At 42.4% G+C, this 14,061-nt stretch overlaps 1 protein-coding gene across 4 annotated transcripts in view; it reads left to right on the top strand.

The window, feature by feature from the left end:
• The window catches only part of ulk4 (unc-51 like kinase 4), a 390,892-nt gene that overhangs the window by 99,553 nt on the left and 277,278 nt on the right, over positions 1–14,061 (top strand). For all 4 annotated transcript variants that reach the window (XM_080201895.1, XM_080201896.1, XM_080201897.1 and 1 more), the window contains exons 18-19: positions 247–354; positions 6,539–6,622. In XM_080201895.1, coding sequence (XP_080058021.1) covers positions 247–354; positions 6,539–6,622 — 192 coding nt within the window. The remainder of the gene's footprint in view (positions 1–246; positions 355–6,538; positions 6,623–14,061) is intronic.

Here is a 14,061-nt window from a genome sequence, read left to right as displayed (position 1 = left end):
TTTGCTGTTTGATGCAAATCCTTTCCAGTGGAAGAAAAAGAATTGACAGAAAATTCTCAACTAAATTGCTTCAAATGTACAAGTTATCTGCAATTCCTCAGACTTGACATTCCTCATCTTAAGGAAATTTAAACAAAAAAAACTAGGATGCATAGTCATACAAAATGTACTACTGCAAATACTCTCTCCAGTATACTGCCATAAAATATAACCTATGCAGCTAATCTTCCTTTCTTTACACTTCAGGCAGTCACAGTGTTGACAGAACTGACACGAGAAAACTTCAGAAACACAAAACTGAAACATTGTCTGATACCTGCACTTGGAGAGCTCCTGTACCTTGTGGCCAACCAGGTAGGAGACAGAGATCATGAAATTTTGTATATTCCTCATACTGCAACAGAATTTTTTAGTGGTAAATCTGATGTAGATGATAATTGATTGGGGAAAAAGAATAAGAAAAGGAGGTTGGATTCTGTAAATTGAACCATTACATAATCTTACGTAAGGACGAAATATAGGGCTGAATTTTACAGGGAGTTTGTTGGCACAGCTGACCAGAAAGTTGGCAGCCCTGCAATGGTAATATGCTGGAGTTGGTCTTAAAGAGCCATTGGCCAATCTGGTTCAGTGCTAGAAGAGACAAGTGACTACTGCTGGGATTACAGGCAGTGCCTGAATAGGAGGTGCCTCTTGGATTTGAAGGTAAATCTAGGCTTTTTTGATTGGACAGGGATTGGACAGAGGAGGTTTACTAGGCTGATACCGGAGTTGAGGGGGTTGAGCTATGAGGAGAGGCTGAATAAACTAGGCTTGTACTCGTTAGCGTTTAGAAGAATGAGGGGAGATCTGATTGAGACATATAAGATGATGAATGGGATGGATAGGATAGAGGTGGAGAGACTCTTCCCGCTCAGAAAGGACAGTAGGACTAGGGGGCAGAGCCTCAAGATAAAGGGGGGTTGGTTTAGAACGGAGTTGAGGAGGAACTTCTTCACTCAAAGGGTGGTGAATCTCTGGAATTCTCTGCCCATTGAAGTAGTGGAGGCTGCTTCGCTAAATATTTTTAAGACGCGGGTTGATAGGTTTTTGATAAGCGAGGGGATTAAGGGTTATGGGGAGAGGGCGGGAATGTGGTACTGAGCCACGACAGATCAGCCATGATCTTATTGAATGGCGGGGCAGGCTCGAAGGGCTAGATGGCCTACTCCTGCTCCTATTTCTTATGTTCTTATGTTTCACTCCAGGTGTGATTCAAGTGACCCACTAGGGAGCTTTTATCAAACAAAGTTTATTTAAGAATACAGTTAACATATCAGCAATAACTTTTACCAATTACAAACATGAAAAAAACATGATATTGTATAAACCTTAACAGCTAAGAATGCTAGTCAAGCACAAATATTCTTACAAACAAATATTCCCCATTCTAGACTTAGCACAGAAAGCAAGTATGCTCACGTGATGCTGAGTTTTGTAGCTTTCAAGCCCTTGCTGCAGTTTACTGCTTTGAATGTTGAGTTGAACAGGCTGAGGTCTTCTGACCCTGGAACTTTCTGCACACTTTAAGAGACAGAGGCACTCCTTGCCTGTAGTTACTAGCTAGCCAGCTACCAAGAGTCAAACCTTCAATGCCAGAGAGAGAGAGACCGAAACGCATTGCCTGCAGCCTGGAATCCCAACAGCCTCTGCCTAGCCAGCAGCTAGCAGAATTTCAATACCAGGGAGAAAGACAGAAGCACTGTTTTCAGCCTGGAGTCCAAACAGTTTGTAACTAGCCAAACTGAAAGTAACTCTTGGATTTCCCTGAGAAGGAACGACCTGACCTTGATCTTCAATCAGTCTCTCCCCAACAATTCAAAAGGGTCATAAACTCTAGGACATTATGTTCAGTCCAAATTAAAAATAAACACAAGGCCCATCCCACGACTTTAATAGCACTAAAAGAACATCTGCTCAGACATCTTGTGCCACAATGATAAAAAAGGGCCGCTTTTAACTGCAGAGAGCATGCTTAAAATACCTTTCTTAAAGGCACAGTAATGTTACGCTAAAATCTCTCAATTCTTTCAACTTGATACCTCTTTGGGTATAAGACATCATCATTGATGTGCTCCAAGACATTGCTTTGACCCAGGCTGGCTTTATCATAGAGTTTCCCATTTCCAATATTTTGTGAGATTTTGATCAGAATTTATTTGCATCTGGAGCTTATGTGAATGTGTGAAGAATATTAGATTTCATTGCCACAGTTCCAGTCTTCCTCATCGTTGAATGTAGTCCAGGCTCCAAATTCATTTGGGGATGGGAATTCCAAGTTCGGGTCCTGCCCGTCATTTTTAAAGGGCTCCTAAGTTAACTCGTCTCAGAGAAAATCTGGGCTCTAATATGAGATCTGGGGACAATTCTACGCTTGATTCTTGACTGTTGAAAAACAGCACTGCTTAGAAATTACCAGCCCTGTAAAGGTAAATACTGGCAGTAATTCAGGGAGGTGACTGTATAAAATTGGAAATGTAGCTTGGGCCACCTCCCCTGATCAGTTATGCTTCACCCTATATTACCAGCAGTGCAATGGGTGTTCTATAACCTGCTGTGCATTATACATCTGTCTCTGTAATTAAAGCTATTAATACCATCATAATTGTCAGTGGATATAAAGAATGAACTGAACCGTATATACGAACCTCCACGCATAACTTGGAAATTGCAGTGGAACGAAAACCTCTTGTGGCTTTGATTCCCAGGAAATGGGAAGGTGGTTCTGTGTACACCACATGATGGAACTGCATTCAGTGCTCCCTTGGAACTTAGGTTGAGTAAAGATGAGAAGGAGTAGGAATAGACTGTCAGATATGGAGAATGGCACTTAGGGCATGCTAGCCATACCCAGCATTACACTATCTAATGTATGTCCTAGAAGAACCATGGGACTGTGACCAAACTACAGTTTCCATTGTAAAATCTTCCCAAAGAGAATATGCAATCCAGACAGTATTGCCAATGATCCGCAAGGTCACCACAGTCCTGCTGTGACCGCCACAACAGAATGATGAATGCCAATGCTGGGTTCCCCATGGGTCTCACAACATTTATTTTACAGCAGCTATCTGTTCCAGGTTTATTTGAATGGAAGGATAAATGAAAGGTGAAAACTACACTTTTCAAAGAGAACTGAGGGACTGCTGTGCATTGTATTTCACGTAGCCCTGGCTCACCCCTGCTTCACTGGACTGTGCCTTACAATCAGAGGGTTTCTTAATCCACCAAATTGACCGTATAATGACCTCAGGCAAGACTAGGGGAAGTGGGGTCTGCTTCCTAATCAACATCTCGTGGTCCCTAGATGTGGCAACACTATAATGATTGTGTGAGGAGGGGTTGAATGGCTCCCCTCTTTTTCCACTTCTTGTTTGACTGCACCAGTGTTTTCAAAAATAATGGCCGGAATTCTCCTCAAAAAATTTGAAGTGTCAAATTTGCGTGAAAACTGGAGTAAACCATGGTTTGTTTTTCAGTAGGAATTCAGAGAAGAATTGGGCATTGGCACTTTGCTGCTTAGGCAGTGCAAGGAGGCACTGGCTGGCACTGCCAAGGTGCCATTGCCCAGGGACACTCCCCCCACCATCTGACCCGCTGCAGGGCCCCAACTGAACCCCCCCCCCCATCACCTCATCACTCTAGTGTGGTTGGGTTGCTAATTCACCTTTAGTGGGGCACAACTGTAATCCGCACTGGAGTGAACAACTCTGGCAGGGGCTGGGGGGGTTGAGAGATGCTAGTAGGCTCGGAGACATCAGTCCCGGGCCAGTTAATTACATTTAAATTACATTAAAACAACCATTTGAATGGTCTTTGCACCTCCCCACTGGTTTTCGGCATGGATGTAACATCGCCAGAAAGTTGGCACTGGGCAATGCTATCGGGGGGAATGCATGCACAAACCCATTGAATTGGCTGACGCAAGAATCTCCCAAGCCTTGATGCGTTTGCCAATTCAGCAAGTGTTTAACTGTTTACATGCTGTGAGCATAACAGACACGTTGGAAAAGGTTTCTTTGAATTTTAATAAAATGATGGAGGATAATTTTATTTGTAGTTAAACCAGCCTAGATAAAATGATAAAAACACTCCAACTTTCTCACACACACAATCAGATTACTCAGGAGAACAATTCAGCATCCAGTAAAATTAAAAGGGAATATGACTCTTGAAGACTGGTGGCTTGACTGGCCTCAGGCTGAATAGGATGTCTCGTTCCATCCAGTGCGGGGATGATTCAAAGATGTAGGCAGTTGGTTTTTCTGTGCTTCTGGAGACTGCAGCACCAAGTTGAGTTATTTTTAAAATCTGTGTCTACAGCACCTGGATAGCCAAAATTAGCAGACAGGTTTCAAAACTTGCAAGTTGGATAGAGAGAGAGAGAAGGAGAGAGAGGGAACCCACTCAGAGTTCAGCTCCAACAGAGGGTCATCCAGACTTGAACTGTTGGCTCTATCTCTCCACAGATGTTGTAAGACCTGCTGAAATTTTCCAGTATTTTCTGGTTGACCATTCTGATCATAGTCTCATCCCCTCAGCATCTCAGTTGCTTACCTTGATTTTCAGAAAAACAAATTGCTTAAATAGATAAAAAAAAACTGGCTTGTCACATGAACCTCTCTGTCCAACAGTCCAGTGACCCAAGTATGCTCAAGGCAAGTATACTCCCATTGTAACTTAATTAAGTCATGGTTGGGAATTTCCTTCTCATCCGAGACCTCGTTGTCCAGTGGTTATGTCTAATGCTTTGTCTCCATGTGGTTGAGTACCCATGTGATTGGACACTTTGCTGGTTAGATGGGAGGTGGCCCCATTCATACGCTCACAAGGCAATTGCTCCTGGTGTGGCTTTGTGGACATCTTGGCCAGGATCAGGAGTGCAGAGTTGAGAAAATCTCCGGGTTTAAAAACCTGACGCAGGGAAAAATTGTCCCAGAAAGTTTTGGTCTGGAGAGACTGGTGAAAATAGAGTTGTGGTGGACAACTCCAGAAAGAATTCAGAGGCTGCTAGGGGGAGAGGCGAGTTTGGTAAAGGCCTGCCTCATTGCTCTGGTACCTCATAAAATATATCAAAAACAAATTAAAAAAAAGACCTCATTCCCACCCCCCCGACAACACACTCCCAATTCCCAATCCATGCCACTTAGTGATACTACCAACTTTCCATGAAGCTCATGCATTTCACTACCATCCTCCCATCATGGCCCTCATACCTGTCATGCCAAGCTATGATCCTCTACCCACTCGCCATGATCCTTTATAGCCTCTTGGCAGCTTAGTGCTAACTCATGCCAGCCCGTGCCTTTACTCACCACCTTTTGCATTTACACTTACCGTGACAACTCACCCATTATCCACCATGGGCAGTCCTCAAAACCCATACTTGAGATTAAATAAAATTCTTAAGTGTCTATTGATGAATTTGCCATTTAAATCATGAGCTTTCCATGATAAAATCCCTTTCACCTCATTTAGTTTCCTTTTATCCCTATGGAAACAAGTATTTGTATTCATAATCCCACTTCAAAGAGTTTATAACTACTTGGAATGTCAATCAAACTGACCTGAAGGGCATCACACTGTGATAATGATGGGTCATAAAACATGTCATGCTGTCATGATAACCCTCAGGCTTATGCCAGCAGACAGTGAAACGGCAAGTACTGAATTTTTTAACACTGCAGAGTTTTTCTTCATATTTAAAGGGAAGGACATTGAAATGCCTTGGCAGCCTGACATATCTTTTGACAGTTCTCTTGACAATTCAAATGAGTTTCACAGTTCCAATGAGTTAATGTACTTTTTATACACATTCACATCTAGTTGCTAAAGTCAGATCTGACTGAGGCAGCTATAGTTTGACATCTGCAGTCTCCTCTGTGAATCACAGATGTGCACATTTGATCCTGTCTCCATCACACCCCCCCACCACCACCACAAATCCGCAAATGGCAAGGGCCAGTTTTGATTATGGGATTTCTGGGGATACAAACCTCCCCCACCATTTTCAGTATGATATAGAACTCCTCCATTGGCACAAAGACTCTGACGATTGTCTCCATTTCAATTGTTTTGCAATGTATAAGGTATAGTGATACAAATGTGCAGCCATCTTTGTCTGTGATCCCAAGTCACTGGAATAAGGCGTTTGTCTTATAACTTACTGAAGGGCATTTCCCTTCAGTAAGTTATAAAAAAAAACATTTTTGATGTAAAGAATGGTCTCACAATACTACCATCTTCAACCTGCTAGAGTCATATATGTATTCTGAATGATGCAGATGGCATTTTCTCTTGCAGCCGCTCTTGCTGTATTTTTGAGAGGAGGACACCTTGGAACATTGAATAACTGTAACTGAGGAACAAGATTATGAATTGTATTTGTATTTGGGGAATAAAAAACACTTTTTTTCAAAGTTTTTTTTAAAAAAATCATCTACTGGCTAATTCAATTTACACTGACGTATCCTTGGTTGCTTCAATCATTTTGTAATAGGAGGAGAAACGACCGCACTTAAGAGACCACTGGGCCATCCCCTCCATTGCCTACACAGTGCTGATGAGATGCATTCGGGAAGGGGTAAGATTGTTTCTTGCCTCTAGAGAACTGAAAAGCCACAACAGTATCCTCCTTCATTGTGCTTCAGACATTGCATGCATGTTCCAGGCTCATATTTACACATGTGCAGTTTGTGTATATCATTTCCTGAATTAAAATTGCTCAGGGAAAGTCTCAGTCGCCATGTCCCAATGGTATCTTTCCTCTTTGTTTCCAGGATTTTTGTCTGGAAACATCAAGCTTTGACAAAATAGGTACACAGATGTTGTTTTGAAAATCCCTCATTATGAGTACAGCTATTCCCACAGGGATTATGAATTTATCAAAATAATGGAAAGTTATCCTGAAAGCACGAGCACTTAGCTGGTACATTTGCTAAACTAACTTATCGGCGACGCATATAAATATTTAGAACAATCCTGTTTTTATGTGCCAAACTGGTGGTGTACCTAGTCACAACTTGATTGCAGCTTGTTTAAATCCAAATTTTTATTTCCTATTTGCAGCAAGCTGCCAATCACTCACTTACCAGCTACTCTAGACTCTGTGCCTCAGTGAGTTGGCAGTTGGATTCCAAATATAAATAGTTGAGAAATGGTTCAGCCCATTTTCACTGCACTTCATAGAAATAAGATATGTATCAAATAAAGTTCAACCAAAGTTAAGCTTCTGAATGATAACTATTTCCACTTAACTAGGCTACTTTGCAATATGTAATCCTTTGCATGTTGACTTCTGTCTATCTTGATTGAAGTGAGTTTTCTTCAGGGGTGGAGCTGGGGTGCGGCTGAGGAGGAAGAGACATCCTCGGCAGCTTTCACTGATGCTTCTTTTTCCCGAGTTAATTAAGCAGTAACTGGCCTGGGTCCTGGCACTTCTACAGGCTGCGGAAACATTGATCCCAAAGGGACTATGATAACAAATCTCTAGTGGCTGCAAATTGAATTAGTGTGACAGTCTTATTGAGCTTATATAAAGTAGTGGGACAAACCTTGACCTTTTTTTTCTCTAGCAGTAATAAGTAGCCATCACTATCAGGCATCCAGAAGTCTCATTTCAGGGTCCTCTGATAAATATCAAGAAGTGCTGCACACCCTAAGGTGGAAGAGAAACAACGTGCAGGGGAATTGTAATTATAGCCAAATATCATATAGGAATACATTTTAATATTAATGCACATTGTTCCAAGAGTATCCTGATTTTAATTAAATATTACTGTATAATTAATCATTGACTATTTTCAATTTGCATTGTGGCAACTGATTTCTGATGGGTAGTTTTGTCGGAAAGGAAGGAATAATTTACCATCACCAATTAAAGGTTCTCTTCACTGTCCCAGGGTATGGAGATGATCATTTAGGACTGAGAGGAGGAGAAATTGCTTCACTCTGAGAGCTGTGAATCTTCGGATTCTCTGCTGGCAGAGAATTCCAGCTGGTGGGGCATTGGTTAGCACTGCTGCTTCACAGCGCCAGGGACCCAGGTTTGATTCCCGGCTTAGATCGCTGTCTGTGCGGAGTTTGCATGTTCTTTCTCCCTGTGTCTGCGTGGGTTTCCTCTAGGTGCTCCAGTTTCTTTCCACGGTCCGAAAGACGTGCTGGTTAGTCGCACTGACCTGAACAGGCGCCGGAATGTGGCGACTAGGGGAATTTCACAGTAACTTCATTTGCAATGTTAATGTAAGCCTTACTTGTGACTAAACTTTACTTACTTTTTTTACCTCAGAGAGTTATGAATGCTCCATTGTTGAATACATTTAAGGCTGGGATAGACAGATTTTTGGTCTTGCAGGGATCTGAAGGACTTGGGGAGTGGGCAGTAAAGTGAGTTAAGGCCCAAGATCAGTCATGATCATACTGAATGGTGGTGTAGACTCGACTGGCCATATGATTTTCTCCTGCTCCTATTTCTTTTATTCTTTAGTTGTATTTCAGTTGCATTTAATGATGCCCAAGCGTTCTTTCAACTTGTGAAGGTAGTATCATTGTTCTAATTAGTGATCAGAATACTAATCTGACACCCCCACAAACTATTAATTGGTTGGATTTAGACAGAAGTGTGCAACAAACAGAGCTGGTTCCTTTCCCTGCTGTTCAAGTGATCTCCTTAAGAAGTTGACTGAGGCAGCAGTGTACTGACTTGGTGTGAATGGACCAACTGTGCTCCAAAGCAGATAACATAGGAGAGCCACTGTGATGGGAACTCAGAATTATATGAAAAAAGAACAAGGGGGGAATTTTCCAACCATGCCAGTGGGGTTTTCTGGTCCTGCTGCAGTGAATGAAGATTTGGTTAAGCACCAAATACTCTGTCCTCATTTGCAGCGGCAGTGGGGTGTGAAAGCTGGTAAGATCATGCCCCAGAAGTTCACCTTTTCTGTCTTGAGAGTGCTGCAGAACCTGCATAAGAAAGCATGAACATTTGTGTGCAGTAACATTCATTATACATTCACATTGGGCTATAAATTCCTCAGAGTGGTAATCAGCATTGGATTACCACTCCATGCCCAGTTAGTTATGGTGATTTTTCCCTCCGATCCTATCTCGTTTGACCTTCTGGTTCAGGCTGGGTGAGACGCGGACAGTGCAACGTGACCCCAGAGTCCAACATTGAAGTCCAGCTCAGTCAAAGTGAAAGAGGTCAGGTCCCCCCTTTTTATGGCACTAGTTGCAAAAGTCCTAATTAAATTTAAATGTTCTCGAGAGGCCAGAAAGAAAATAAGAGTGGGTGAGATAAGTGGATTGAATTTGGGGGTGGGATCAAATGTCGGAGGTATGGCATTGGAGATTGGAGGGGTAGATCAAAGATCAGGGGAGTTGGGCCTCAGAGGTGGGGTTCTGTGGAGGTATTGGCTGGGCATCGGGATGGGGATGGGCAAGACCCAAAAGTATATTCAGTCGGGGAGGGGTGGGATCTCAGGTGTCGGGAATAGTTGGGTCAGTGGGTAGAGGAGGTAGATGGTTCCGCAGTAGCTGTTGGAGGAATCGACAAGAGTAGTTGGGGAGGGGGGCATTCTGGGGCAATCAGGTCCGGGGTAGCTGGGTGTTGGGTAGTTAGAGTATCAAGGGGAGTAGTCAGTTCAGGGGGCTGTAGTTGAGGATCTGGAGGTAGTTGGGTTATCAACAGTGGGTAGTCAGGGGTCCATTGGGGAGTTAGGTCTTGATTCCATATGCCTTAATATCCTTGAAGAATAGAAATCCAGACATCCAGGACACTTTATGTGGAGAAATGATTTTCAACATCACCCCTGGCTTTAATTTTAAGTTATGTTCCCTTGTTCTGCGCTCCCTTATCAGAAGAAATGTATTTTCTTTATCTACTCTACCAAACCCTTCAATCAATTCTGAGCAGTATATCTCTTGATTTTCAGAAAACATAGAAAATTGTGGAATTTTTCCCTATAATCATGTAAAAAAGCACAATTTAACTTATTTGGTCACTGTTAGTTATTGTTGGTGATGAAATATTGTGGTTTGTAAGTTGGAGAGGATTTGTGGCGCAGTGGGTAATACTTCTACCTCTGCGCCAGAAGTTATAGGTTCAATTCTACTTCAGTACTCTGACCATGGAAAGTTCCTTCGTAACACGGCCAAATAGTTGATTATCAACCTGTAAATCCTTCCAAGCTGCTGATGGCAGGCGGTAAGAGTGGAAGAGTTGCCTGGTCAGCTGTACTACAGATGGCAAACCACTGCCATACATTACCAAGTTTAAACATGACCAATCCAAAGGAAGCCCATGGTCATCAGTGCCCTCTCAGGGCATTATACTTGAAAGAGGAGGAAACTTAGACAGTGTGGTAATCCTGCTATAAAACAGCATATTGTCCAATTCATCTGCTAGTCTGTTTGAAACAAAATAACATACCTTTAATCACTCAGATATATCTGCCTGCTTCTTATAATAGTACTCGCTTGTCAGCCTGAAGTTCACACATTTGAATATGTGAGATAGCAACTGGAGTCATATCAGAGCTCCCAGAAGTTGGATTCGGTCAAAGGTGTCAGTTGGAGTCTAGACATGGATGGCACTGGAACATGGAGTATAGATGGGCAGGGCTTCTTCCGGGATTTGGGTTTGTGTGTTGTAGGTTTCAGTCAAAATAACAGGATCTCTGCATCCAGAACTATGAAGCAGGTTTCACAAAAGCTTTTTTTGGGAATATGAAGTTTTGGTGACTTCTTGGATGAACAAAATAGCCACTACTTGTGCTATAAAATCCATAGAATCCCTAAAATGCAGAAGGAGGCCGTTTGGCCCATCAGGTCTGTATCAACTCTCTAACAGAGCATCCTACCTATGCCCTATTCCTGTAACCCCCCCCCCCTAATCTACACATCTTGGGAGCCTAAGGGCAATTTAGCATCGCTAATCCACATAATCTACACATCTTTGGTAAAAGCAAAATACTGCAGATACTGGAATCTGAAACAAAAATAGAAAAAACTGGAAATTCTCAGCAGGTCAGTCAGCATTTGTGGAGAGAGAATAGAGCCAACGTTTTGAACCTGGATGACCCTTCGTCAAAGGTCTGGTGTTGAAAGAGCTGTCCAAGTGGTCCCACCCTCCATTGCCTTTCACATTCTCCCCTTGTCCTCTTCTCCTTTCAGAATTACTGTTGAAGCTGTTTGTATTGCCTTTTCGGACAGTGCATTACTCAATAAATTGATTTTTCCTCATGCTACCTTTTGTTCTTATGTCAACCACCTTAAGTATCATAGAATTCCTACATTGCCAAAGGAGTCCCATCGAGTCTGCACCCACTCTCCGACAGAACATCTTGCCCCGGCCCTATACCCGTAAGCCCACATATTTACCCCGCTAATCCCCCTAACCTACACATCTAACTTTTTTTTAGTGTTTGTTTATTAGTGTCACAAGTAGGCTTACACTAACACTGCAATGCAGTTACTGTGAAAATCCCTAGTCGCCACACTCTGGCGCCTGTTTGGATACATTGAGGGAGAATTTAGCATGGCCAGTGCACCTGAGCAGCACGTCATTCGGACTGTGGGAAGAAACCAGAGCACCCGGAGGAAACCCGCGCAGACATATGCAAACTCCAACAGACAGTGACCCAAGCTGGGAATCGAACCTGGGTCCCTGGCACTGTGGTTAGCTGTGCTAACCACTACCACTGTGTCTTGGGACAGTAAGAGGCAATTTACCATGGTCAATACACCTAACCTGCACATCTTTAGACTGTGTGTCCTTGGATTACAGACCCTTCTTCTCCTGGAAACCATTTCTCCCTATATATGCTGGGCAAACCCTTCGTGAATAGGAAAATATCCCTAGTACCTGACAAACATAAAATGTATCTCTAAACTCTTCTGCCCTACTTGTTGGATGGTAAAGTACTTTTTAATTTATTTTTTTTTGGAACACATTTTAGCTGTACTATTTACTGAGTCAGTACTGCATTTGTGAGCCTTTGATCACTCCATAACCAAAAAGTATGTCAATTAGTGCTGACTCAATGAGAGCGACTGTTTGATGGGCCCACCACAAAGATCAGCTGAGTGGCTGTTTTCGGAACAAAATTTAATGATCACTATGTGCAACCTTCAATCATGTCCTAAAATTGGAGCATATGAAGAGGAAAGGCAATTAATCTAATCATGGACTGAAACTGCTTGGAAACTGTCTCCACTTTGTGTACTCAAACATACTATATAATAAATATAACAGGAAGGTGAAAATTAATTGAGTGGGTTAAAATGAGATTGACCCATCCACATCTATGGGGGCATGTCAGGTCATTTTGAAATGGAGAACACAGTAGACATGTGATGGGTTTAGCAGTTTCAATGCTCTGTGAGAGACCAGAACTATTTTGTTGCTGGGGACTTATTGACATGGCAGTAATTGCCTGCCAAACACTGACAGGCAACTAGTATACTGAGAGGTGGTAAAATTTCACATCTTATCCCCAAAGTAGAACTCCATCAGAGGAAAGGGCTAGTATAATCCTTGGCAAAATGGGTGGCAGACAAGAATTCTAACTTTAGGAAGCTTTCTTAGCTGTGAAACATTGAGAAAAGCATGACATGGGCGAGCGAGCTTTTCAAAAAAAAAGAGGGATGACACACTGGTTAGCATTGCTATCTCACAGATTCAAATCAAGTCTCAGGTGACTGTGTGGAGTTTGCACATTCTACGTGGTTTTCCTCTGGGTGCTGGGGTTTCTTCCCATAGTCCAAAGGTGTGCAGGTTAGGTGTATTGGTCATGGTAAATTACCCTGTGGTGTTCCAAGCTGTACAGGTAGATGAATTAGCTATGGGAAATGTGTGAGGTTAAGGGGTTAGGGCGGGGGGGAGGACCTGGATAAGATGCTCTGTCGGAGAGTCAGTACGGACTTGATGGCTGAATGGCCTCTTCTGCAGTATAGGGATCCTATGATACTTTGAAGCAAAAAAATCTAAAAAGCAATCATGCTAATCCTGTTGCTTAAAACAAAACCCTTATTTTCACTTCATCAGCATGTGATCCGGTGATCCTTTTGCTGCTTGCTGCAGCTTTCCTGTCAGGACATGAGTGGATGTACCTCTGCAGGTATGATACTGTCCTGTGGGAAAATGGCATTGGAGTCCTATAACTGGCACTGGGCCCCAATTTGCTTTGCCTAATGAGACCCTAGAGTACAAGCTGTCCATATGCAGCGGCATAGACTTGCCACCAGACTATTAATCCAGAGACCCAGAATATGGCTCTGGGGACACATGTTTGAATGAAATGGTGAAATATGAATTCAATAAAAATCTGGAAATCTAATGATGACCATGAAACCATTGTCCATTGTTGTCAAAATCCTTCTGATTCATTAACGTCTCCTGGGGAAGGACATCTGCAGCCCTTACCAGACCTGGCTTACATGCGATTCCAGCTACACAGTATTGCTGTTGACTTTGAAATGCTGTTGGGGATGGGCAATAAATATTGGCCCAGCCAGCGAGGCCAACGTCCCATGAATGAATTTTCAAAAAGAAAGATCCACTTGAAAATGGCAGAAAGCAGAACTCAGATAACAGAAATGTTTTTCTCTGACTTGGGCCTCACTGCAATCCTGTTGGAAAATGGGACAGGAGATAAACTAGAGTGTGATAGACTGGGTCAGATTTGCAGTTAATGCTAAAAAAAAACAAGTTCTTGAAGAAGACTAACTTGCTGCAAATGCAGTCAGTGTGGATAAAGTTAGTTCATGAAAGAAATGTGAATCGCACCAATGATATACATTAAGATATACAGAATGTTTAAGTCAGTATTCCTTTTCCTCGTGCATTTAATGGAACAGTAACAAATAAGAAAATAAATTGGTTTTTAAAATACATGCACACTTAATGTATCCTGACCAGGTATATACTTAAGTGCAGTAGGCAGCATAATGAAGCAAACTGTTCTTTATTAATACCTCATTGGTAGTGTTCCCCAGTGTGCTAATTATGGCAGTATCCTATTA

This window comes from Carcharhinus amblyrhynchos, chromosome 2 (genome assembly GCF_965287045.1).
Source record: "Carcharhinus amblyrhynchos chromosome 2, sCarAmb.v2.hapA, whole genome shotgun sequence".
NCBI lineage: Eukaryota > Metazoa > Chordata > Chondrichthyes > Carcharhiniformes > Carcharhinidae > Carcharhinus > Carcharhinus amblyrhynchos.
This window is presented reverse-complemented; position numbering and strand designations above follow the sequence as displayed.